We start from the raw sequence: 27,831 nt of genomic DNA, 5'->3' as shown, positions 1-27,831 counted from the left end.
CTGGAATTGCATATACAGAGGTTTAAATTTTATTCATACATTTATTATTTACATAAGCTATCTCTATTAACCGCAAGAGACTGACATCGACTCTCCTAGCTGTAGGTAAGGTTACTAACCACCGCACACAGTAAAAGAGTTAATACTATTAGTGTCATTGGTGGCATGGACGTGCACCAAGGCAGTGAAATGCCTAGCAATTCTACTTCGGAAAAGTATTCGTTCTTCTGCGCATGTGGTTCTTGGTCGCTGCACCTTGGGCTGGGGCAGCTGGAGCAGCTGTATCTGTATAGAACCGCACTGGTAATGCCATCACAGACCAGAAAAATGCCCACACATGCAAGTAAGTAAAAAAAGTTTATATAAAAAAAGCATTAATTCTGTTTATTGCACAAAGAAGGGAAGATTTAAACTAAACTAATACTGCAGGGTTAAGTATCCCTTTCCTTTGCTCAAGCTGTTTAACAGGCAGATTATCAGTTGTGTTTTTGCTGTGTACTAGACAATAAATTCCAGCAACGGGGTGCAGGAATTCCACATGCCTACACTATTCTGGATGCAGCATGTTAGCTTTCCTGGGAAACAAAGCCACTGGTGACCATCCCCTGCAGCTGGGAAAAACAGTAAGCTTAGGGAGAACTTGCCAACTCACTATTTCCTCACATAGTAAACAAGGTGCAGTTTCTATTTCAGCCTCCACCCCACAGGTATGTTGCCCTAGAAATGCAAAAGACAAGGGGCAAGGATATTTTCAAGAGCAGCCCTCTTCATAAGGGCGCCAGGACCATCCCAACCCATACCTTCCTTGCAAGGATTTCCCTCCCCCCATTTTTTATTCTTTTCAATACAGCCAAATTAGAGATCCCAGAGTGAAGCAATCAGATGAATGGACACGGCAACAATACACAGCTACTGAAGAATGAATGACCTGTTTTCCCTCGACTATGCTCTCACCAAGCACGTGAATTTAAAAAAGCTGAAGAAACCTTATTTTAAAAATACATCTGTCATAGTTAGCACAATTTAAAACTGTTACTGCCTTCACAACGAATTCAAAGCCCAAATTTAATTAAAATGAATTGGCATTTCCCCCATGGACAGTCATTAGATGTAATGACTTTATGTTTCTCTATTACAATATAGAATCTCTGAGCAGTCTTCCATTTTACCAGAAGACTGTAAAAAAGAAAGGTCAGGTTTCTTCAGATATTTAAATAACTGTTATGAAGCAAAACTACCAGAAAAGAGCTTGTTTACAGAAATAAGGGGTGAAGGGTACATAAGAGATAAATAGCTTATAACTTGGGGTATTTTAACTGCAGTGGAACAGTAGATAATCCCCCTTAGGTAAAACATGGAAGCTTTGCTCCTGTCAATGTAAACATTTGGAGTGTTGCAAGAAGCTAATACAGATAGACACTCTTAGCTTCTAAACGCCTTCAAGCCTAAAGCCTCTTTTTTTTTTTCCACTCTGACTGCACTGTAATTGGTGCCAATCTAAGTGATTGGGATAGTGACGTGTTGACTGAAGGCCACCTAGGGCCGTCAGTTAATGGGAAGAGAGCTTTTACTTTACTGAGTAAAGACTGTCATGATCAGCTCCTAGCAACACAGATGCCACCCAAACACACAAGATGTTTTTCTTTGATTGGTGTTTGTGTGGGATTGGCAAAAACCCCTTTCAGTTCAAGGGAGTGGATTTTCTATTTTACTTGTGCCACTCCGTAATAAAAGCTGCAGCGGGGTAACTAGCATCAATAGGGTGTCCCAGGGAGATTTCTCTGGCCTCTGTTCAAGATGAAACATGCCCAGAGTCGCACCTCTACAAGCAACCTTTTGGTTGCTATTACCTGTCCCACTCATGTTAGCCACAAAAAACTGCATCTGAAGAAGCCATCTGCAGAGTTAGGGGTTCAGAATTCTCCCATAATCAAGAATTCTTCCGTGCTTCCTCTTCAAGTAGAGTCATCCAACCCTTTATTTGGGTGCTCAGAGCTTGACTTGCAGAGCCTGTCCATGATCCCCTGCAGCATAGGTTGAACAATCCCCAAGAGAGGGCGCTGGGAGGAATCTCCATCCCAACAGGCTTCCATCAGCTGCCAGCACTCCTCATCGAACACGGGAAGGCGCTCTGGGCGAACTCCTGGAAAAGGGAGAGGAACCCAGTTACCGTCAACCAGGATAGAAAACTGTCTGATGTTCATTACTTTGGTGCAGGTTGAAAACCCCCCTCTTCATGAGGGATTTGGAAACAAAATGAGTACTCTCCCCAGTTAAAAAAAAAAAAGGCATTCCCCCTCAAGCACTGTAGTAGTACCTTTGGGAGCAAGTTCACGATGGGAACAGGCAATGAGTGTAGTGTACGTGGCCTTCTGACCAAACACAAGATTCACTCATCTGAGTTAATCTTTCTCACATGAGAAGGGGAGAGATTATATGGACAGCAACTAAAGGCACAAAGCAGTAAAGCATTCTGACATCACCTTGCAGCATGAAGGATTAAGCTACCTCAAAACACAGTACTAAGCTAACCCTACAGCGGCCTGATGTGAAAGTAAGTTTATATTTCGGGGAACAGCCATCAGCCTTTTACTCAACATGCAGCCCACCACTGACAGCTTCCCCTCCATGCCACACATGAAGCACTTGAATGTACAGATCACCACGGCCTCCAGGAGCTGCGAGGGATTAAGCATTCTTGAGGGGATCAGGCCATGGTTGGCTGATTCTGGGATCCGGTTTACATCATAAACCCCGCGCAGCAGTACAATGCTTAGGTGGTGTGTTAGCACAGCTCCTGTGACACTATGGCAAGAAGGTAGCTAACGGAAAGCCTGCTCCTTTCATCCCTGCTAATTTTAGCTAGACTTCAGTAGAACATTTCCAAGATATAAATAAATTTTAATTTTTAGACAGTCAATGAAAGAATACAACTTGTATTTTTACCTTTCAGTTACAAGAGGATAAAAATCTATTTCCTCACCTCCTCTCAAGTTTTACACAAGCACAGTGTCACCCAATAGAGTTCAACATAAGCCATTTATACCTCTTCTAACGTTGTTCCAAAGGTGATCTTTGCTTGCACATCTCTCAAAAGCTTCTGGTAACTTCACATGTCCCGAACAAATGTACCAAAACAGAATGCCAAATGCATAAACATCCACTGAGTTATCGTATTTTCCTGTGACAAATACATATATCTGATCAGCAGGGCAAAAAGAAAAGTCACTGGAAACCGAGCAAAACTAATTTCAGTGTTCCACATCCTCAGATTAAAGCCATAACTTCATTGCCAGGAGGTAGGACTTGTATGAAGCCTAGCAGCGTAACAGGCGTTACTGCTAAAAGTGAAGGGATAAGCTGAAGATCTTCCCTTCTCAGAGAATTTGCACCCTTAACTTGTACCAGCAGCTCCCAAACCGAGGCCCGTAGACCACTGCAGGTCAGGTGTATTCTAGAGAATCACACACAAACGTTTGCAAGACCCTCAGTTCTGTTCAGCTCTGCTGCTAGCCCAGGAGTCCACAGAGCTAACAGCAGCCTCTCAATGCAGAAGCTTGGCAACTACTGGTTTATAGCAGGTTCACCCACTGAATAAGAAAAGATTGAGCACAGTAAGTGCGTAAGGGCTAAGCCAATACTCACGTCTTTGTAAGATCAAGATCTGGCCTGCTAGTCACAAGTATTTCATTGTTAGTACTGAGAACCACTTGAATAATAGTTTCTAAATTAACACAAATAGGATTGCTTCAGTTTGGTTGCAATCTTGTCAAAGCAGGGAAACCGTCTCAGGCCAGAAGGACTCTGTTGAACCTGATGTGGACCTTTAAGTGCTACTGCAGGATGCTTGAATAGGAAACTTTCAATTTTAGATCAAGTGCCTGCCAGAAGCACAGTGAATGTGAGCATAGGCTGCATGTTCGCAACAGCTCAGAAATTCTTTACTCAGCAGCTACACAAAAACCAGAGGACCCTTTCTGAGGTATTAACTTGTGAAAGACAAATATTTCCACCTAACAATTGCAAAACTAATAGTTATAGGAGTTTTGATCACTTCACCAAAGCTTCTGAATCCAACAGTTCTCACCTCTTTCAAGTAAGCAAGGATTTAAGACTTAAAATACGGAAAGACAATACATATTATGCATTGTAAGCATAGTCTTCTGACCCATTTTTTAATTATTTTTCCCTTCATAAGCAAGTTGATGTATTAGTTTAAAGTAATGGCCTGCAAAATACAAGCCAGAGTGAGACAGTAGTGGATCCAATCCACATGCATACCTGTAAAAAGTTCAGGAGCCATATGAATAGGTGTGCCTACAATACTGCCAGACATCATAGCTTCTGGTTTGCAGAACCCCAAGTCAGTGATTTTGGCTCGATTCTTCTTGTCAAGCTGTAGAAGAATTCACACAGGCAGCTGATAATCATGCTTCCCAGTTGTATTACTGCTTTTTAGTATTACAGTTTTAAGCTGTGTCTGTTCGAAGGGTTGAGCATTTGTTCTCAGGTAAGCTTCTCTGATTGCTTGGCTGCTCATTGACACTTACCTAGCTAAGCTCAGCAACAAAACACGTCTTCACTCGTCTTCTAAAGAGGGTGTGGTTTGGGTTTAATAAGGCTAGGAACTAGAAGTCTTACTTGTAGCTCAAGCTTTCTACCTTCAAGAGAAGAGACTCTACTGTTCCTTTTCCCCTAGGCTCTGACTGAAATTGAGCTACAAAACCCTACTGCAAGACCAGTTGTTGCTAACGATAAAATCTTTCAATTCGTGATATATGAATAATGCTATTACTTCATTTATAGCACGCTCCTCCCTCCCACTTAAAGGGCCTCGTAAGACTTCAGGATTAGTCAGATCAAAAGTTTTCCTTACCAAGACATTTTTAAGTTTGATATCCCGGTGCACAAGTCCCTGACTGTGAAGATAACGGATTCCTTCAACCACATCCAAGGCAATCTGTAATCGTGTTTCTAATTCTAGCCCAGCCTGAAAAAATAAACACGCAGACTTAATTCCTACAAGTGGAAGTTACTTTTGCTTACTCTTATTTACCAAGAAAACATCAAAATCCAATTCTTTTAGCTCTTGCAAGACCATCCTCCCAAAAAATTCACCAGGCAACAGAAGCAAGGGGAGCTGCTCCTATTTTCCCTATGCACTGGTTTTACCGGTTGAGAGATGGTAGTCTTGCTTATTACCTTTCAACAACAGTAACCACGCTGCTGTAGCCTCAGCACACTTGAGGAGTTTACAAACTTTAAAGAAACAGACATAAGAGCTTGGTGAAAGCCCAAGGAACAGGCAGACAGGAAGGCCAAGAACAAAGCCACATGATTTCTGACATTGCAGCGATACGAGATGTTCCAGCACACGGACTGAGACCAAGGAATATGCACCACTGCACCAATGAAGTCTAGTTCTGATGCTATGTACAGCCCCAGAACACCCCAGAAAAAAAAAATTATCTGCATAATAAAAAAATCCACAACCCTGCATTTAGCATATGGAATTTTCCCCTTCAGAAGAGGGACGTGGCAGACAGAACCACACCTCACGCTTCCTCACTTCAACACTGCCTGTTTCGCAGATGAACAGATATTTAGGCTTTTTTTAAATGCATACATTAAACTGTACATACACACAGACTGCTGTTACCTTCAGTCCTGTATAGAGGTCTCTGTGCAGCCGTTCCATTATCAATAGGACGGCAATGCTGGAACCTCCTCCATAGCCATAATCTATCACAGAACCATGGAGATGTACGAGCCGCTCGTGTGACTGTAGAGACCTGTAACAAGTTCAGCACAGAAAGGTGGGCGTTTTTATCTCCTTCTCTCCACCCCCCAAGCCTCACCTTCTAAAGGAAAAATGCCCAGTAGCTGCAACTTCAGTACAACAGGAGTAAGATCCACCTATAGCGATGCTATCCACGTGCCACGTGTGTAAATAATCACAGCACCCACAGTTCTGATGACCATAACAGTTTAGTACCATCTGATCTAATCAGATTCAAGAAAGCCTATTAAAGCTTACAGTACCAAAGAAACACTATTATTTCAGCTGCCTCTACGGCAGCACTTGCCTGCAACCATTTAACTGAAGACCAAGTCAGTTTCTGTAGTGTAGACCCAACATTTTATTTTGTGACTTTAGAGAAGACGAAGATTGGAAAAAGAACACCAGAAATCCAGGGAGAAAGAACTGTTTGCTATCATACTCCACTAATTCTAATTTAATCTGAAAACCAGCAAGCATTTGAACAGTATAGATACCAGAGAATCAGATTAGGACAGGAAAGAGCTTCCCTGCCCACCGTTCTGTGCCTGTTACGTTTTGCAGTGACACCAGCAAACTGTCCTGCCTCTGCTAGAAACTGCAGCTTGGCATTTCACGAGGTCAACTCACTGAGTGCAAAGTAGAAATACAGCCAGCAAGGCTCTGCCTACGCAAATAATGTTTGTTTGCAGCAGTGAATTTAAGGACATCCGTACAGAATGAGGAAAGCACTTACAACACGCACCTCATATAGTGAAACTCAAGTGCAAGGTCATTCCAGTGCTTCTCATCTGGAGGAACAACAGATTTCAGTGCACAAGGGAAATGCCCTCCCCAGCTGTCACACAGATAGACCACGCCATACTGTCCTCGGCCCAGCTCACGGCCCAGCTTTGGTTTGCCTGTAAGGCACAACATCCATGTAATCAGAAATTAAAATGTGTTTATTCCTTCATGTTATATGAGAGGTACGCTGTCAGGCTGGCAGCCTGGAGCTTTTCACAGGCTAGCAGCTGCACAACTCAAGGTACTCAGCATGTGTCAGATGGAAGCTCGCTGAAGTGGTTTAGTGCAAAGCAAAACATCCCTCCCACCCGCTTACACCCACTGACTGCTTCAGAAATAGGAGGGTAAAGAAGAGAACACTGAGAACATCAAGCACAGCGCTCACCATGTAACAGCACATCCTGAAGGGACCTGCTCTCCAGCGAGAGTCGTGCTAGCCGAGGAGCGTGATCTTTCCGCACCTTCAGCCACAGGTCTTCTGTTTTCTCCAGCCTGCCAGAATGGCCATCTTCTAGCTGTAAGAGGTATCACACATAGCTGTCATCCTGCCTGGTCCAAAACCCTAGTATAAGAGGGTTGAGGGTCCTTGCACAACTGAGTAGAGGATCCTACTTACAGCATCCCTAGTTTAAAAATGGAATCTTGTATTAGGACACTCGCATCAACTCCACCACCTCTACCGTGCTGTTAACTGCACAAACTGCTCTTTTAGCCATTAAAAATCCTCTAAGAGCATCAACGTACAAAACAAGATTTCCACCTTAACAGCCCCTTACTCACCTGTCGCAGGGAAGCGGCGAAAGCCTCATGGGAACTGTTCAGCCTGGTTCGAAACTGGCTGCAAATGCTCTTGGCTAACTTGGATGCGCTGAGGCTCTCGATAGCATCCTGGGCAACTTTCCTCTTCCAGTCGCTGGTGATGGCAGGTGGGCTCACCCATGTAATCCGCTGGATTATCTAGTAAAAAAGGAAACAGAATTAAGGCACTACTACAGAAAAGCAAAAGGCCAGTCAATTTACCCAGAGTCCTCAGACACCCTGTAACAATACCATCATTAGCACACAGAATTAGGTTAAATAGTTACCTTACAGTGACTGATTTAGAGATACTGATCAGAGTTGCACACATACACACAATAAGAGATCTGATCTTTCTGAATATCCCCTCTGCCCATTCTTACAAGCCAATCACCCTTTCAAATCTGACCAAGGAGGCATGTAGTTACACAGCCACCACCTGGACAACCTCAGCTGTGGTACAGGACAAGGGCTGGCTCAGTCCCCAGCAAGGGGCTGCTACTTGATCAGGCTGCAGAAACATCTGGAGCCATAATGGAATAAGTGCCCCTGAACAAGGGGATCTTAAGGAAGACAGTTCTGAACTGCTTCACAGCTCACAGCAGAACAGACTGCTTTCAGCTTGTAAGCATACGCAGTAAGCCAGAGCCTCGGGAAGACAGATGTTCCTCAAATGGAGGAAGCTGCAGTGACGCAGCTCTTTGCGGATGGACACCCTGGTGTGGAAGTCCTAGGTGCTGGTATGCACCACTTCCCTTAAATTGCTGGGTGATTAAGCTGCCCTTCTCCGCCCTATATTAGAAGCCACAAAAATCCAGCTGCTTCACACCCAGTCTGGATCCTTCCCCATGCCGATGAAGGACTCCGAAGGTTTGTTACCACTCAGTCCACACTGCACCTATCTGTGAAAAACCCACATTCCTCTCAGCTATCCATACAAAAAACTCAGGAGGGGGAAGGTCATCAACAGCTCTTAGAGTAAACTTCAGAAAGATGTGTGTTTTAACAGACAACTTTAAAACAAAGACCTGAGAAGTCTGGTCTGCTCTGGAGGGAGAACCGTGAATTGAACTGAATCAAGAAGCATTACAAAACAAATGAAAAATGCAAGAAACCCTCAAACCCAAGCAATTATCTGAAATGTAAACAGCAGAAAGTTTCAAAATACTCTTCATCATTCCTTTGCTGTTTCAGAACAGAAGGAAGAAACATTAAAGGGGTATTTGCTTTAAATTTAATATTAGCATTCGCAGGAATAAACTATATGCACAGCCTTTGTGCAAAGCAAGAAAGCAACAGCTTTGCAATGCATGTGCCCAAAGGCTAAGTTTAGAGGAGAGCCATGAGTATTCAAATATTTTTTGCACCAAGAAATTCACTACACTGACACCTACTAAAAGTAATAAAATGCCCTTACCTGTTTGATCTGTTCCCACAGCATCCTGGTTACTGTTGAGCCGGAGTGGAATGTGACTTCAACATGATAGGCAGCATTCAGTATCTGGAAAGCAGGGGAAAGATGAAAGTACGGGAAATTTGGAAGCTACACTCACTATAATATTTGCTACACCCTCCAAAAATGAAAAAAGATACTACATGGAACACTCCACAATTCACTTAGTTCAATTCATTTATTTTTATTAAGCTCACGGGAGTTTCTAGGCTGTGATTTGTTCACTTTACACAGATTTAGGAAGGGTAAGTGCTAGGCCTGCACGTGAAAATTTAAGAATAAAACTGTTCCCATGTTTTAGCACCTCCCTTAATGACACCAGTCCCCCACACACACCACAAAGCTGTGTTTCTCTAATGTCACTCAGCACCTCCATTTCCTCCCACCCTTGCTACATCAGGATTAAAAAAAAAAAGGCTACTCTAGTATTCCAGATAGCCATCTGAGCCACCATACCTGTTTGAGATAATTGCTTGTAATGTGTACAGAAACATCCTTCGACTTCTCCAAATTCCTTGCAGGATGCACTGAAACCTCCCAAGACTCCTCCAGGCTCTTCAGACATCTCTCCAGAGTCCCTACAAAGCTCTCTCGGAGATAGTCCACTGAGCTAATTAACTTGTTGGCAACTGCTTGGTTTAATCGAGAAATAATCAGTTCCTGAATTTGCTTAATACAACACTTTATGTCCTTGGAACTCACAGGTTCCCCATTCTCAGGAATTATGATATCTGCACAGAAGAAAAGAAAGAAATCTTTTGTACTCAGCACATTGCCATTACAACACCGGCTACTGAAAGCTGCTGTGAACGTTTTGCAGAAGAGCTACAGCACAGCACCACTCCAGGCAGCTGCTCCAAAGGCCTTTTCACTGTTTTGATCCTTCAGAGGCTCATTGTTTGCTTTAAACCCAGATATAACCTGAAGCAAGCAGCATTTAACTCACACAAAGAAACCTATGAGCGACAGAAGAACCCACGGAGTGGCTGTTCACAAAGGATTAAAGTTTTTGTCAGTCTGCCTGTCTAGTGCCACAACGCCAGTTTTACACGCGGTCCCCAAACCAATCCTACAGACCTTGATTAAGTTTCCCACGCTGTGCTAGAACACACAAAAGCATTAGAGTAACTTCAAGAATGCACATACGGTTACTCCATTTTCAAGGAAGCTAAAGATCACATCTGACCAAGATGGAAAGTATTCTGATGTTTGCCTCCATTCATTGATGTTTGAACCTGCAGGATGCTGCAACGCCCGATGGACTCCATGCGAGCAATCTGCAGCCACTCCAGGTTTACGGTGGTACAGTGAGGACAAGGCAACCATCGCCCTGAAAATTAGAGAGTAGTTACAGAAGCACAATGCTGGTTTTCTATCTAAAAAATTACAGGTCAGGAATTTTTTCCAAGCCACACCGCAATCCATAAGCAACCGCTGGATGTTATGACGAGTGATACACCAGCCAGGCTGGTTACCCGATTTCTTTTTTCCTGGAACCTTGAGGAGGTTGATTATCACTCGGTATTTTTAAACAAACAGAGCAAATAGCTGATCGTGCCCTGCAACCAGTCTGAACAGTACCAGATTACTACGAGGAGCTGCAGATCTTGTCTTTGGATTTTGACCAACAGCAGTTCTAGCCTACTTCAAACAAAAGCAGTGATCGGCAGATGGCATTAGCTCCTCAAAATAACACCTTCCTCCTTTTAGGATATTACTTCAAATAGAGCGCAGCATCTTGTTGGCTCTCAGTAAGTGATTTTTCTTGTTTCATTTGTGTATAAACAAATATGTACGCAGGTGTTTTGGCCTGTGCTGTCCCTAAACACTCTCCTGCAAATACAGAATCCTGAACTCCGGCACAGCAGTGCCCCAGCTCTGTACAGGTGAGTATCCCTTCTAGTGAGACAGACAAAGCATCAGGAATGATTATTACCCCTCTGAAAATGGAGTAACAGCAGCCCTAAACAGGTAGAATTAACACACACTGACTGCGCCCTTAACATGTGCTAGTTTTTTTTGGTTTGTTTCTCCTAGCACACAGATTGGTGTTAGAATTGAAACAAGCTCTTTATGAGCAATTCATTTTCCAAGGGCACTACAAAAAAACATTTCAAGAAACAGAGAAGATCTCATCCGTTTCCCACCTGCAGAAGCAAAAAGATCCAGATGCTAACCTGCAGGATTAATCATAATTCACCATTTCTCTCTCCTCTCCCTCCCAGGACATAGCATTAGTTTGAAATTCAGGGAAAATAGGGCAAGACAAAAATATCTACAATTTTGGCCTCTCACACCACAGAGAATAATTTATGTACTAAGTCAATAGGTTACAGTTATTTTTTGATTTTAAGTAGAAAAGTCTTTCCCTACCAGCCCACAGAAGCACGTTTCCTTTGAAGAGAAACAATTGTTAGAGTAAACCTCGGCTTCGCAAGCAGGAGAGCTGTAGAGTACCAACCTTCAAACTGTCACTTTGATGTTTATGACACGCCACGTATTCCTGCAGACAGGATTTAGATGGCACGTCACCCTTCACACACCTAACACCCTCACGTATTCTTCCACCTTTTGTGTTCCTAGAAATACTGGTACTTGTAAGATGCAGTGAGAATCCCCGCATTTCCCAGAACCACACACCGAACGCCAAGCACAGGCCTCAGGAGCACACTATGCTGAATTTTTTTTTTTTTTTTTAAAAGAAACTTTCACCTACCCAAAAGGGTTTCATCTTAGCAGGTTCTATACTCAGAAGTCTAATGCAAATCTCTCTCAAAGAAAGCAAGCAAAAAGCACAAATCAAGTCTTCACTGCTAAAACTAAACTTTTTTTCCTTAGGATGGATTTATTATTCCCACGTCCCAACATGCTGGCTGAGGTAAAGTTGAGACTTATTTTCTTCTTCTGCAGAACAGGGAATTAAAACAGAGAAGTAAAATACCCTGCCCAAAACCATGCAGCAAGCTAGAAGGGGGAAAACCATCTGATTTATAAGAAAACAAGACTTCATATATTTTGAGATCTCAGATTTAAGGACAGTGCTTTCTACCCAGTAGGTACTACAGAACTAATACCTTTGTGTATCAGTTCAGAGCTGGCTTGCAGAGTCACCTGTCTGGACTGCCACTCAACCATCCCTTAGCAGACTACAACCATCACCCATCGCTCTCCTTTAAAGCCCCGACCAATTTGTTCCAATCACTCTCCTGCCAGTAGTTACCTTTGAATTCCATATTAGCAGCATCTTCCAAGAGCTCCTCTTTCATATTACTAAGAGTCTCTATGATCATGTCCTTCATCTCCTCTTGTTTGCGGTTGGCAATGTTCATCAGAGATTCATAGAGCTCGTTCTCCTTCTTGCGGGTGTACTCCAACCTCTTGGGAGTGATTTGCAGGTCTCGCTGCATGTCGAAAGCCTGATTGATGAAGATGTTCAGGCAGCGGCAGTGCACCTCGTTCAAGCTGGTGGCTGCTTCCACAAGATGCTTCTGAAGCACCTGCCTGGAAAAAGTGCTTAGGAGACGGAGCTTCTCAAACTGCTCCACCAACATGCTCTGGGCATCGGCGTCAGGACTGGGCGCCCCGCAGCTGCAGTGGTTGGTGCTCAGGTACTCCAGGTCCATCAGCTGGCAGTAGAGGGAGGACTTTTCATTATCAGTTTTTCTGGGAGAGATCAGCTCCACCCCTGACTCTGGCACCTTGAAGAAGAAAATGGGCAAAGAGAATTTCTCTTTGATCTCGCGCAGTTCGTTCTCGTCTGAAGACGAAAGTTCAGCCTCACTGATGGCAAAGATGACAACGAGCAAGACCTGGTTCATGTACTCTCCCAGGGTGGCTTCAGCAGACTGGAATCCACGACACGGTGCTACCACAACGTCCACTTCCTAACAAGCAAGAAGGTAAAAAATAGTTTTGTACAGATCCTTCTCAACACTAACAGAGGCAAGAACACACTGCAATTCATTCACAAAGCGCAAAATACGTCCGCACCCTTTACAACAGTTACGGAGTCTCACACACAGCAGCATACCTTAGTACATAGCCAGTGGCAGAGATGCAGCCAGGAATTAATCAGTACCCACTGACTCCAAAACTCTTATTTTGCACCAAGTGCCTTTAAGGTTTGGCCTCGTTGAGAACAAAACTTAGAAAAGGTTTCCCAGGGGAGTGCTGTCACAGAATAGTTGTTGTTCTTTGGTTTACGCCTGCCCCATTTTGCAACAACCTCTCCCAGTAAATACTCTCGACCTCCCATTGATGTTTACCTGGTCTGCAGCTTGTTGAGATGTTCGTGCTGTCAGTTTTCAGCGTAGCAGATAGCACTACACTACCCACCGCTGCCACCACCACCCTCTTCCAAAGAGCTCCCAGCCAGAAGACTGGGAGGAGAAACACATGGTTGTGAGAAGCTTATCTGTAACATCCTGCAAATCCAGCCAAACCTAGGAGATTTTATTCATTTGTTCTCTTACTACCCAGAGTTTCGCTTTCCTGCTGACACTAATTCTTAGTGATCCTACTAAAAAAGTGCACTTTTAAGACCGCTCCTCTCTCTTACAAGCAAGGAGACGGTAATCACCCTTGGATATGTGAGAACAGCGTTGGCATTTCATGCATCACTTCACTAAAATAACGAAAGCAAGTGTTGAAGGCTTGGAACCGAAGACGAACCGAAGCTCCCAGCTCCCAACGAGGGGCTATAATTAAGCCTTCTTCAATCATTTTTCCCTAGAGTTACTTAAATGCCTTGACCACGTGTACGAGCTGCTCCCCGGGGCAGTAACGACTTCCTGCTATCTCAGGACTGCCAGGCGCTGAAGCGGACCTGCCGCAGGCGCAGGAGCCGGCGCAGCAGGGGATGCGCAGCCCGCAGGGCTCCCCGGGACGGGTGACTCACGCCAGCGCCTGTAAACAAAGGAGGAAGCCAGCGCTGTCTCTAGGAGACAGGGAGAAAACCCACACGGGGAACAGAGTGCAGCGAGCAACTGGTCCTTCTGTTGCCATAGAGGCCTCTCCGGCTTTTCCAGGGGACGTTAGCAGCACTTCTACGCCGCCTTTATTTTTTCAGTTGATGTCCTGCGGAAGTTCTGACGCTGTCCATGCGGCTATCAGGGATCGCTTCCTCCCGTCCGGGGACTACCTGTGAATCACGCCGGATTCCTGAAATTCCCCAGCTGGTTCTCGCAAGGTCACACACTATAAACACACTTCAACACTTCTGACATGGCTGTACGCATGAAATCACTGTGAAGTAACCTCATTCGTAGTTTCTTTAACTAAAAGGTCCTTAGTTTTTATATAAATATCACAGCTTTCTACCCAGCAATCTGAGCTCCAGGTACACAAAGTCACAGCTCTTCCACTACAAGCATGATGCACTGCTCCGCAGCTGTACAGCGGCTGTCAACGACAGGTTCAAGAAGGGCACCATGCACATACCCCACATATACATCCACGGGCTCGGACTTGCAAGGCCAGGATGACTGCTGCCTCCCATACCCCAACCAAAAAAATTAAAATCCAGGATGAAGCAGGTCTCGAGCTACAACACAACAAGCCGAGTCCCACTGAAGGCGTCCCGGGACCACTGAGGTGTGCCATTTTACTAAGCTTGAGTCAGCAGCTAAGTTCTTTTTAACTCGTTTGGAAATGAGGAATTGTTTGCTACATCCCAGCAGGATCTTGTCCTATTTCGCTCAGCTTTGGGCAGTTCAATCACTGTTTAGTTAACCGAGGTGCCGAGAAGCTAACCCAATTGAGTCAGATTTCTACCCAAACACATACCAAGCGGATCATGACTGAAGGCCCAGCTCAGTTTTATTCCAAGCCAGGTTGAAGACCCTGCCTTCCAAGGACAGGCTGTGAATCACTGAAGCCAGACAGGTACTCTGCCTCTGTTACATCGAGAGGTAATCTCACAGCCTCCCTTTTAATCTGAGATTCCAGGGGTATATAAAAGTATATATTTAGAAATTTTTAAGCCCGTCCCTCAGCTGATTTTATTTCTTTTTACTTATTTATTGAGATCTTGCCAGCTTATTCTGTTTCCATGGGGATTCCGGTCAGAGGCCAGGTAACCAACCTAGAGAATCGCAGGTAAGCTGAGCGATACCTCTGGCCTCCAGCAGGTACTGCTGTCCTTCACAGACCTACAAAGCTTTTGTTTTGGTTTTGTGCAGTGACTCTGAAGCCCACTAGATCAGGGAATTTTGTTTTACCTCTGCTGGAAGGGGTACACCCTCAGCCAACACTCTGAGAAGCAATGTTCTTTTTCTGACCATGAAATCTTCCCCTGTAAGACACCGCTAAGCCAGCGAAACCAGAAGCAGAGAACAGGTCTCACAAAGAAGGCAGAAATTTCATGCTGCTGGTGCTTTCAGTATCTTCTGTCCTCGGCTATTCCCGCGTAAATGGACAGAGGAGGGACAACCTCAGGTTCTGGGTGCTGGTACCCGGCAGCAGCATCTCGGCATACCCCAAAGTAAAGCAGTGCTGCGTGGAGGGAAGAGCATCTCAGCCAGAACAGAAACCTTTCCTGTTTCTGTATTACTGCCTCTGCCAAACATGTCAAAAATACTCTCAAGGAGGAGATTTTAAGCAGGATGTACTTTAAAATAACTCCACAGGTATGTAGCCACATTTCTTGCTGCTTGTAATAACTACTAATTAATATGACCTGAATCATCGCTACAGTACCTTAAGAAACGCAACAATAAACTCCGATTTATTTTTTCTGTTGCAGCTCACATAGCCAGCTTGCATTTCTTCACGCATTTTCCAGCTCTGCCAGAGCAGCTGAAATTTCTTCTTTCCCTCAAAGCCCTGGCTAAAACCTTGAGTCCAAGGCTCAAAGTAGAACGAAGCACACAGCAAAATGAAGGCATGAGAAAGGAAGCCTTCTGCTTGGCTACCCTCCTCTGATTCAGCTGTGCCATCCAGATGGAAAGCACTACCTCGCAGAAGTCTGTTTGGGCATCCAGGCTCAACTGATAAGATTTAGGGAAAGAACCAACTGTTTACTTCCACTGCAAATCTAATAATCTGTCTGGCTTGATGGATTATTCCCCATGACCTAGATGCATTCCTGCGCACAGCGATCCCCAAGGAACAGAGCAGCTTTGCCAGTGTTTTTCTTCCCTGGTCGTTTACCAAAAAACCCCTAAGTTCACATACCTCGTAGCACGAGCTGGTGTTCTCCCAGGGAACAACCCAAGCAAATGAATTTTTTGGCTCCCTCCTCCTCACCCCTTTTCTGCGAAACAAGTTGTGATTAAGACATCCCTCAGTAACACAAAACAAGCACGGGCCCAGCCCAGGTATCGAGAGGTTATCAGACCAAACCCAGGGCGCTACACTTGGGGTTCAACGTAAAAAGCAGTTCACATCACGTTATAGACTTCTTCTGTGATTGAATTCATATCTATTTCAGTCCTGTTAACCTTTCCTCGCTGGAGCAGTGGCTAAGGAGTTTAGATTTAGCAAGCGAGTACCTGCCCCAAGAAGCGTGAGTCAGCACAGAGTGTCTGCACAAAACCACAGCGTGCAACCCAGGTGGCCAAGCCGGCCTGGGCAATTAAGGCTTTTGGTACGAGATGTTTAGGCCCGAAGGGCTGCAGAGCATTCCCCAGATCCTGCAGCCACTGAGGGCCCTTTAATGGTATCCCACTGGTAGATAAGTGTTCCCATCATGCAGAATGAACGCGATTTCAAACGTCAAAATCAAAGGCAGTAAACAAAAAGCATCCTCATCTCCTCAAACTATCCACAGTGAAGGACCTGGAAAGATTTTAAACACCAGCAAGACTGCTAGGTCTCCTTGCCCTCCCAACACCTAGAACAAAGTTACCATGAAGCAGTACTATACTGTAAGCGATCTGCTATTGGGAAGAAAAAAAACAGTTAAACTAGGAACTCTGGGTATCAGGTGGGGTAAAATTCAGAGTGGTTTCCCTCCCTCTCTGCCCAAAAGGTGCTGAGCTCCTCCAAGCTATCTGGCTTCTGGGCAAAGCTAAATCCTTGAGATCTGCACTGACTATCACGTTATTGTCAAGCACGCAACTGTTATTAGACTACCAGCTCTGGTACACAAGTTAATAAAAAGCAGAAGTTCTCTCGGAGTAGTTCTGCAGACACAGTTTTGGTTAATGTCCAACAAACCTCATCCATGACCGTTCCAGATATATATTCCATTAATTACAGAAGCTGTGTCCATGACTAGCTGGTATTTTTAACTTTGTTTTCTTGGTGCATGCTAGGCAGAGCTAGAAAACACACATCAGCCAGAAGGGTGAAAGAGACAAGGCCCTCAGCAGGACACCGGACTCCAGTAATTTAACAAGAAGCTATCCCTACCCCGATGAGCTGCTAAAATGCCTAAGCCCTCCTATCAGCATTAAAAATATAGTTTTGTTATTCCTTTTTAGCCCCTAAAATTTATGTAAGGAATCCTTTGACTCAATCTGAGGCTAGCTGTGATTCACCCTCCCTGTCCTTCTAGTGGAAGAGCTTTTTATTTCACCAACCCTTTTCAAATTAATCTGAGTAGATGTTTTCATCTAAACGTCCTAAATATAACCAAGGCCAGACAGAGAGATCTTTGTCGCCCGTGAGAAATATAGATGTAAGGAGGGCTGTAAACTGCAGTGTTGTTAAACTGACCCATATAAAACCATCTCAGTAAAATTAATGTAAAGGTAATACTCTTACGCAAGAGCACGGCAGGATTTTACACGCAGAGCCAGAACAGGCATTTACATTGCAGCACCAGCAGCAGATCTGGTGCTCTTCAGGAAGGTGGTGGACGCTGCGTACAGCCTATAAACACCGTGTTTCTGTTCTTTCAGTGGGTACGGAAAGCCACAAACACCCTACAACGTAGCATTGACTTGGCTGCTGCCAACTTCAGCTGCAGTTGGGGTTTGTAAAGCTTTTCAACCTGAGGAAGATGGACCGCGTCTCCATTTCGTGCCTAATTACAATCACGTCTCAATTCAGATGCCCAAGAAAAGCGTTACCTTGACAGTTCACTCTCCAGCTAGAAAGTTCATACTCTTATTTGTGTGAGCACAGATCAGATTCCTTGCACATAAGCAACTTGCAGGTAAGAATAAGTTATTGTGGATGTTTGATTGCCAAAGTACAATGCTCTAGGTTGTGTTACACTGCAACAAGATCTCAATGTAAGATCTGAAATGCAAAGAAAGCTTATCAAAGCTATAAAAACCAATGAAATTCAACACTCATCTTTAAAGATATTTGCTAAGCACCAAACCACAACACTTCCAGGACAGGAACGTGGTTCACAAGTAAGTGAAAGGTGGCTGACAAAGCAACGTACCAGCAAGATCGCACACAGCCCTGAGAACAGACTCCCACCTTCTCCTTCCTAACGCCTTCAACCTCCACTGACATCACAGAAGCGTAAGAGCCACTCTCATGAAGTCAGCTCATTCTATCAGAAGTTGGAATTAAGAAGCTTTATTCTTACAAGCCTTTTAGGGTGGAGATTAAAAAGACATCAGGCTTCCGGTTTCTCTTCCATTAACTAGGAATATTCCTGTGCTTATTGCGGACGTAATTTTGCTATGCCTTAATGAATTCATTACTGCAATGGTACAGAGACACCCAGTTACCTTTAGCAGCGAGTACGGCAGCATGACCTCCAGCTCTGCTATCCGGTGAGCAGGATCTTCGCTGTCCCCACGAATTTCTAAGTCCTCCTCTGGTATCGTGTCCCACTGCCCCCGGTGGGCTGCCATCATATGGACCAGTTCGTACTGCTCAGGAAGTGCCAGACTGACCCGTGTTTGCGTCCCATGCGTGAAACGGATCCGGCGCCTCTTACAGTTCTCCTCGCTGCTGATCTTGGTGGTAGGCAGCAGCTTCTCCCCCAACAGTATGTTGAGTAACTGGCACTTGGCATTACAGTTCTGGCCGAGAATCAGAAGGCAAGGGTGCCAGCTCACAGTCCGCTGGAGGTGCTCTTCCTCGTGGCGAGGGAAGGAAATGAAGTTCTGCCCTGAAATTGAGGACAGACTGCGTGAGAACAGGTGGGCTGAACAATAATTCTCGTATCTCTAAGCCAGCTGGATGCTACAGTACAGACACCGCTGCCCCACGGCAGGCCACACAGCACCAAGAATTTGCTTAAGCATCCTGGAGCTCACGTCAGCAATTTAAGTGCTCTCACTGCATCGACACAGCCGTCCACGGCAGTTCGATTCGCACCAAGTCACCAGGCAAGTTTGCTACAGCTCTCCCCAGTTATTCCACTAGAAAGTGTTTACACAGTGCTGTCTTAAGCAGGTTAGTGGAAGATTAACCGTCGGCCCTAAAAGCAAAGAGGAAACAATTGTCACGGCTGAAACCAAAGGACTGCTTTCACCTGTGGGGTGGAACAGCGTTTCACCTTGCTCCAGAGTTCAGGGAAGCCTAACGGGTCCCTACAGCGGCCTCTCCCCAAGTTTTGATGCCTTGCCGGTCCACAACGCTCCCATCACATAGAAATAAATGCACCAGCTATGAATGGGGGACAGCCCCACCCACACACTTACAAGAGGTAAATACTTTACATCTACCGGTTCCCGAGAGCATCCTTGGACAAACTCATGGAACAAAGACTAAGAACACCAGCATTAAAGCAGCAACCCCCCCCCTCCAGACTCAAAAAGAGGCATTCTCGCAAACGGCAGCAGAACTAACAGCTTCTGCCAGCAATCCCCCGTGATGGAAACACAGCCACGGCATCGGAAGAAGCTGCCGTGCCTTCCCCAGCCCGGGCAGCGCCGAGCCCAAGGGAGGATGCTCTGCTAGCAGCCAGCAGGCTCTCGGTGCGGTCCGTAACGCATTAAGCAACAGGTTCCTCCCCCTGGCTGCACTGCCAATGTATCTCTCCTTTCCATCCCAGAGGATGTGATCTATAGAGCTGATCTAAATCAGCACCGTTTGCCAGATATTATCAACTTCACAAACATTTAGTCTGCTGAAGGAAACTACTGAGCATCTCCGCCTCCTGCAGAGGAGCCAGAACTCCCCGCAGTCACTCTCCTCACCCATCTGCCACGGGAAGCATCAGCTACAACATCCCACTAACCGGGCTGCTTCAATTTAGTCCACGGTGCTGCAGCTCCCTGCATTTGCCTTACTAGAGTAAGGCTGGAAAAAACAGTCTCGGTATTGAATTTAGCTTCTGAGTTCTTTTAGAAGTCCTAAATACAGCTTTTCCCACGCTCAGTCATCTCGGCTGAAGCCTAAGGAGCTTTGCGTCACCTTACACATGGCAACAGAATAATTCTGGTAGTACAAGGAAAAAAAAAAAGAAGAGATACAAACAAATTCCCCATCTGCTGCCCTTCAGCACGATTCCCGAGCACAAACCAGCCAGTGTTCCACCGCAGCCAGAGAGCTGGCCCATGTTTCCAGATCTGAAGGCAGATGGCACCCGGGAACGAAACGCCAAATCGAGACGCCGCTGCTAAAACCGACTGGCAGGCCTGAACGCTGCCTACCCGGCCAAGTGCCCGGCGTCAGGCAAGGCAGCAAGAACAGCGCCGAGTTAGTGTCGGACGCAGCCCAGCTGAGCAGCACCAGCAGGGATTTGTAGGGGAAGGTCCCGCTTCACCACGGTTATTAAAATTCCTTTAATGAGTCACATTCTGGCATCCAAAATCGTTTCAGCATCTCGAGGCCCAAGAAAACAAGATACTCCGACACACCGGGATACTCGCACCTCTGCCAACCGAAGGGCAGACACCAGTCATTCCACACCTCCTCCTGACAGCACTCCTCAATCCCACAACCCGACCCCCGTAAACCAACAGCCTGGAGACCCCCGAGCCCTGCCTGGGGAGCTCGCGTCCCTCTGGCACACCAAGGAACCCCTGCAAATGGTTACGGGAGACATCGCTTCTTGGAGGTGACCTCAGACAAGCCTCTCAGCCCGTGCAGCCACAGCAGTGGCCACATCAAGTGGCTGAAGGGCAGGATCTGCCCAGCAGTGCACAAAGGAATCAGCAAAAACCCAGACATGGCGCATGTAGATCTTCGTCTACGAGATCTCTTTGATCCAGTTACATCTGTTGAATTCCAGCTGGAATTCAAGCTCGCTCTTCAGATATCAAGCACAAAATAAACAGCTCTGGAAGGAGCTGTACAGGCCACGAAGTCCCCTTTACACGGGCTTTTAACAAGAAAGGAACAAGCAGATTTCACCCTCTACTTGTTCTGGGCACTTTCTGCATTTGCATGTTAATGCCAACACAAGATGATTGAAGTCCAGCAGCTCAGCTGCAGTTACTGAAGCACAGGAGGGCCGTATAAATACCCCATCTTTCAGACACCTTCCTCGCGCGCAACCTCCCCGGGATGGCATTGACGGAACGAGTTTCCTGCAGTCGGTTTCGGCAAGGAAGGCACGAGACAAGCCGGGGCGAACGCAGCCCCCCGCAGCGCTGACCTAACAAAGAGCAGATTCGCAACCCGCTCGCTGCGGAGATGCGGCGAGGTTCCCAGCCACGCGAGCACCTCCTGCCCGCGGCAGGACTTTACCAAAGACTTCCCCTGGCGCTGCACGGCACCCGCGCACCGTACCAGCCGGAGACATGTGATAACCACTTCAGACAACTGGCCGCAGGGGAGTCCTTAAGCGCGTGCATCCGATTAAACCCCTTGGGATGAAAGGCAGCCTGTGCGAGAACAAGGAAGTCTCTCACCAAGACTCATCCCAGAATTCAGCCCAAGTCTCAGCAAAACAACCTTAGGTTGAATCTGCCGAACCTGCAGATGCCCTTAGTGCTTCGCTCGCCCCCTTTTTAAGGAAGGCTGGCTGCGTTTCCCATCTCCTCTCTCTACCGTCTTTATTTCAGGAGTTTCTTCATGAGAACCCCCACCACCACCTCTCTGCGCAGTACCTAGTCCTAAAGCTCGTCTCATGTCCATGTACCTGCCAGCACAACGGGAATTCTACCCGGCCTTTGGGGGTTCTCAGGCAGAACCGCCACATTTTAACCCAGACTCATACCCTTGGTCAGCACAGCACCAGGACAAGAACTCCCCCAAGCCCGTTGGTTAATACACCCCCCCCAAAACACACCTACGTACGGCACCATCAGGTTACCAGGCCCAGGGCTTCTCTCCCAGCACACACCCATTAAAATAATGCCACAGCTACTAACCGGCACTCCGGAGATGCCGCGGTTACCCGGGCAAAAGGTGCAGCTCAGTTTACTTCCCGAAGGAAAGCAAGAAATGAACAGCGAAAACCACCTCCAGTTCCTAGGTCAAAGAGTTTCAACTGCTTCAAGCACAGGACAAAGAAAAACACAGCTAGCACAAAGCACAGTTGCTGTTTTTTTTCCCTTAGTACCTTTACATATAGTAGAAAAAAACTTTACTGAATCCCTAATTAAGATTTGTTTCATACTGACTCTGTAAAAATCACGTTCGCTAACAGCACCAAGAAGGAAACCAAGTGGAAACTCACCGAGCAGCTGTCAGATCTGCCCAGGCTGAAGCTGCGGGGTTGGCCCAGCCCTGTAACAAGTCACTGTAAAAAAACTATTCACGACAAAGCAGGCAGGGTTTGGTTCGGTGCTTCCATTTTCACAACTCTTTGCACCCTTGAAGTTATTTTCCCTCTCTTACCATACGGAATACGTCCTGGTGCTAAGGCCACAGAGGAAACACCCGGTAAGTGACGCCCCACTGTTGCCAAACATTGCTCGACATCCTCCTCGGCAGAGGAAGGTGGGCCACATTTCCTCCTTTAATCGCCCAGCTTGGCAGGTTCCCGGGGCTGTTCTCAGACGGAGCAGCCCAGGCTGCATTTAGGCTGCTCGGTCTCTGTTGATTCAAAGGGCAGTTACGCTTCTACGCTCTTGCAACAGCTTCGCAGGTGTCCCAAAAGCAAAATCCGCACATTTGTTTTGTTTCCAAGACATCTAGATTTACTTCTGCAGTTTATTTTTCCACTTCAACTGCAGGCAGTAAGCGCCCTGTCCATTTCCCTTCCCGCTCCCTACCCGTTTCACAAACCATTGGCACCCACACCTCCACGCTCCGCAGAGCGCTGCGAGCAGCCTTTGGAACTGATTTATCAAAACGCCTCTTAATGGGAAACCACTGGTAGGGCAGAGCCTAGGAAAAATGGTTCCGGAGCCAGTACAAAACGTGCCTCTTCAACTCTGGCATTTCAAATAACTTCCCCACGTTAGAAAGGGGAAAAAATGTTTGTTAACAGAGAAAGTATCCGCTAAGCTTCAGAGAGCACTGGAAATACATAATCAACTGAAACTGCCGAGAAACAAGAAGCTCCATGCAGAGGTGGTTATTCAGGCACACAGGCAATGAGCTATATCAGTGCTCTGGATTTCAAAGGCTTGTGTCTTTTCATGCTTTTACAACACGCACACACACACACACACTCATATATATAACCACATTGGTTCCCAGTTATTTCGCCGGTGACTCACTGAAGACAGCCAGCCTCCATCCTTCACCAAGCCCTGCTCTTCATCCTCCCCCTCCTTCCACACTCCCCTCAAGGCTGCCACCTCAGCTCCTCGCCTAACCCGGAGCAGGTTTGTTACCTTGCTCCATACCCACCTGGAGCACCTTGCCGCTTTAATAACAGCTCGAAAACAACCGATTTAAGTTTTATTCTTCAGAACAGTGAATGTTATACAACTTCTTCTGTCTGAAAGCCCGAACCAAGAGCCTACGCTGTTATTACTGTTCGCACGAACAAGATCTAAAGCACTCTGCGTTTCCCGAAGTCCTGATACTTAAGGGCCAACTGGCACCACATTCAGTGTAAACTCAAACCAGGTCAAGGTGAGTATTTGACAGCTAGAAAGTCTTGAGCACTCTGTGGTAGGAAGAGCAGGCAGGATGCTTGGTGAAATACGTACCTATGTCAGGAATATTTAACGAACGCTGCCTCCACACCCACAAAGCCCCATAAGCAGCCTTTCGGGGCGCAGTTGATACGTGGCTGGCGATGCTGTACGAGGAGTACCCAAACAGAAGAACACCTCCAGCTGGGTGCTGCCACCCAAACAGCCTTTAGACTAATAGAAAGCAAGTGAAACCAACCAGTTCCTGCTTCTTTGAAGTCACAGAAAGATGTAAACAAACAGAGCAGATTTTTAGACAGCTATCCACTTCTGTTCCGAAAGTTCACGTGGAACACTTCACTCCTTTTTGACACAGGCTGACAGGAGAGCTCAACAACCCTCCAATTTCCAAACCAGAATTATAAGCATAAGACAAGCATGGACAAGTAGCCAACGGAGATGACTCATGAACCATTTGGAAGCGAATAAAGAAGATCTTTATATATATTTAATGTCACGCTAAGCTCTCCTCACAAGACAGTCTTATGGAATAGGAGGACCTGCACAGGGCAGGAGGTCTCCAACCCGCAGCAATGTTTGTCAACAGCCACAGACAAAGACCAAGCGGATGAAGGAGCACCCCCGGCGAAGCTTCACAACCACGCTGCGAGGCCCACTCCGTGCCGGGGGTGCCTACCCTTCCTCCCCGCACCCCCGTGCAGGATCCAGCCCCCCCCAGTCCTCACCCACGCTCTGACCTGCCCCCACAGCCCCTCTCACCTCCACCCCGAGTCACCCCACTTCCCTACGTGCACGCCAACCCCACAGCCCCTCTGAACCTCAGAGCACAGCCCGCAGCCCCTCAACAGCACCCTGTCATGGGGCTGCACCCCTCAGAGCCTACCTGCGCCCCCACAACACACCCAGACGCCCACAAACCCACAGTCCCCGTGCCCCCAGACCCAACTGCACCCCTCCACGCCACCTGCACCCCCACAACACAGCCAACCACCCCCGACTTGCCCCTTACTCCCCACCCCACAGGCCCCAAGACCCCAGACCCAGCTGCACCCCTCACAACCCCCGAACCCCACAGACCCCGAACCCCCGCATCCAGCTGCACCCCTCAGAGCCTACCCGGACCCCACAACACACCCAGATGCCCCTCACCCCACATTCCCCGTGCCCCCAGACCCAACTGCACCCCTCAAAGCCCACCTGCACCCCCATAACACACCCAGTCACCCCCCACCCCACAGACCCCTCACCCCCAGACCCAGCTGCATCCCTCAGAGCCCCCCTCTCCCCCCCCAGCCCCTCACCCCACACACCCCTCGCCCCCCCCAGACCCAGCTGCACCCCCCCAGCCCCTCAGGGCGCCCCCAGCCCGGCCCCCCCGACCCAGCCCGGCCCCGCCCGCCGCCCCCGGCCCCCCCCTCACCGCCATCCCGGGGGGAGCCGTCCCCACAGCCGGCGGCGGGGGGGGATCCTTCTGCGGGCGTCGCGGAGGCGAAGGGGTGCCCCTGCGAGTACTTGACGTCGCGGAAGAACTTCTTGGTCTCGCGCAGGTTGTGCTGCAGCCGCGCCAGGTGCCGGTTGTAGTGGCCGAAGGAGCGGCACAGCTCGCGGAGCGCCCCGCCGGGCCCCCGCCATGAAGGGGCGCCTTCGCCCTCCATGTCCTGCGGGTCCGCCCCGCTATCCCCTCCCCACCACGGGCCGCGCTCGGCCCCCGCCACGCTGCCGCCTCTCCTCCGGCCTCGCCACCGCCGCCCCCCCCCCCCACCCCTCCCGCCTCCCCGACCCCCGCCGCCGCCGCCGCCGCCCTTCCTCTGCCGGGGCAGCGCCTGAGCGAGGCGCGCGGCGAGCGGCGCGGAACCTTTATCGGGGCGCCGCGGGGCAAAGGGGGGGAGGAGGGCGGGCGGACGCCGAGCGCGCAAGGCACGCCGGGAGTCGTAGTTCGGCGGCGCGGGGAGGCCCCGCGCCGCGCGGGGAGCGCCGGGAGTTGTAGGCCCGCCGCGCCGCGGGGTTTTGGGGGGGTTGTGGGAAGTGTAGTTCCGTGAGGCCCCCCGGGTGGTCATGGCGGCCTGCTTGAGGCCTCCCCACGGTGCTGACCCCGTCGCAGGGGGCCGGCGGGGAGGCGCTGTGAGGGCTGCGGACCCCCACAGTGAAGCGGGGGCTCCCCTTAACGCCATCCCTGTTGCCCCGGTGCCACTCCCCAGTTAAACCAGAGCAAAACCCTCATTTTTATTCCCAACCGGGCAGCGACACCGGGTGGAGGTCCTCGGTCCCCAGCTCCTGCCTCGCCGCCTGAGCTGGGTCGCCCCACGAGGCCCGGGCCCTCTCGGGGGGCTGCAGGGGCCTGGGGCGATGCCTCGGCCTCCTTCCAGGCCCGGCGTGGCGGTGTTGGGGCTCCGAGGGCGGCCGGGGCTGCACGGCCCGGGGCTGGCGCCCGCGGCACCTGACGGGCGGCTCCCGGTGCTGGGCGGCCGCAGGGCGGGCAGGTGGGGTGCTGCGGGTCATCGGGGTGCGGGGTGGGGAGAGGTGCGGCGGGACGGGAACACAGAGCCAGAGAAACGGAGAACCACAGAAACAGAGAACCACCGAAACAGAGAAACACAGAAACGGAGAAACACAGAAACGGAGAAACACAGAACCAGAATCACAGAGAAGCGTAGAACCATAGCGTCATGGAAACACAACCACAGACCCATAAAACCACAGAACCTTAGAACCATGGAATCGTACAACCATAGAACCACAGAACCATAGAACGGTAGAACCACAGAACCACAGCATCACGGAACCACAGAGGCACAGCAGCACAGAACCATAGCAGCACAGAACCACAGCATCACAGAACCACAGCATCACAGACCCACGGCATCAGAGAACCAGAGAAGCGCAGAATCACAGATTCCCAGCACCACAGGACCACGGCTTTAGAGAACCACACAATCCCAGACTCCTGGCACGGCCGCTTGTTTGCAGACCCCCCCCCCCCGCGCTGCTCCCAGGCCCTTTATTTCTTGTTGGCGCGAAGAGAGCCTGGCGAAAACGTCGTGCCGTGGGATGGCGGAGCTGGGAGCCGCCGCCCGGCCAGGCCCGTCGCGGAGCTCCGCAGCTGGCAGCGCCGCTCGCTGCTCACCCCGGATGGGGCACACGCGGGTGGGGACACGGCTGGGGACACGGCTGGGGACGCGGGTGGGGACATGGGTGGGGACGCGGCTGGGGACACGGGTGGCAGCAGCAGGGCCCCGGCCTCGGGGCTGCACCGGGACAGGGGCAAAGAAGCACCGCGGGCAGGGCAGCCGCGGCCAGCAGCTCCCTGCATGGGGCCACAGCGCGCTTCAGTGCGGAAGGACGGGGGAAGAAACAAAAATATGAAAATAAAATTCATTAATTAGTTCCAAAATAAAAATCCGCCAGAAAATAAAAAAAAAATAAATTAAAAAATAATTTTAAAAAACGTTTAAACGCCAGAAAATAAAGGTGGCAGATTAAAATAAATTCGTTTTGAAATAAAAACTGCCCCTACGTTACCCAATTAAAAAATAATAAGAATAATTTAAAGATTAAAACCGGCCAGAAATGAAAATATGAAGTTGAAAAAATAATTAAAAATAAAAAACACCAGAAAATAAAAAACTAACTTAAAAAATAATAATTTTAAAACTAAAACTCGCCAGAAAATAAAAATGCCAAATTAAAAATAATAAATGAATGGCTTAAAAACGAAAAAAAAAAAAAGTCCAGAAAACCAAAATACTAAATGCAAAAATTCAATTGCTTAATTTAAATTAAAAAAAAAAAAAATCCGCCAGAAAAGAAAAAGACTAAATTACCCAAACGTGAATGAATTAATTAAAGGGCAACGAACGGCCACAAGGTACGCGACCGGAGCTACCAACAGGCCGCCCCCCGGTGCCCCTTGCCCCCCGTTACCCCCCCCTTACCCCCCGTTACCCCCCCCGTTACCCCCCCGTTACCCCCCGTTACCCCCCCCGTTACCCCCCCCCTTACCCCCCCGTTACCCCCCGTTACCCCCCCCGTTACCCCCCCGTTACCCCCCGTTACCCCCCCCGTTACCCCCCCCCTTACCCCCCGTTACCCCCCGTTACCCCCCCCCTTACCCCCCGTTACCCCCCGTTACCCCCCGTTACCCCCCCGTTACCCCCCGTTACCCC

General features: G+C 48.3%; 1 protein-coding gene across 1 annotated transcript; it reads right to left on the bottom strand.

Moving 5' to 3' along the window:
- DSTYK (dual serine/threonine and tyrosine protein kinase) lies at positions 1-26,065 on the bottom strand. Its single transcript, XM_080568810.1, has 13 exons — positions 25,089-26,065; positions 18,449-18,834; positions 12,037-12,700; positions 9,273-9,547; positions 8,781-8,864; positions 7,346-7,522; positions 6,951-7,080; positions 6,525-6,681; positions 5,660-5,792; positions 4,877-4,990; positions 4,282-4,396; positions 3,047-3,181; positions 1-2,143 (listed from the first exon to the last, which is right to left on the bottom strand). Exons 1-13 carry the CDS (start codon positions 25,837-25,839, stop codon positions 1,956-1,958), a joined length of 3,309 nt encoding a protein of 1,102 aa, XP_080424936.1. The 5' UTR covers positions 25,840-26,065; the 3' UTR covers positions 1-1,955.
- Positions 26,066-27,831: the final 1,766 nt, after the last annotated feature.

Source organism: Anser brachyrhynchus (genome assembly GCF_964034855.1).
Source record: "Anser brachyrhynchus genome assembly, chromosome: 27".
Lineage (NCBI taxonomy): Eukaryota > Metazoa > Chordata > Aves > Anseriformes > Anatidae > Anser > Anser brachyrhynchus.
The sequence above is the reverse complement of the archived record's forward strand: the minus strand, read 5'-3'. Positions and strand labels throughout refer to the sequence as shown.

Coding starts and splice junctions, on each gene's coding strand:
- DSTYK (XM_080568810.1), bottom strand. CDS start 25,839: ATGGCGTTAAGGGGAGCCCCCGCTTCACTGTGGGGGTCCGCAGCCCTC. Junction 7,523..8,780: donor TGTGGGAACAGATCAAACAG/GTAAGGGCATTT, acceptor CTTTTTTACTAG/ATAATCCAGCGGATTACATG. Junction 4,397..4,876: donor TCAAACTTAAAAATGTCTTG/GTAAGGAAAACT, acceptor ATTCTTCTACAG/CTTGACAAGAAGAATCGAGC.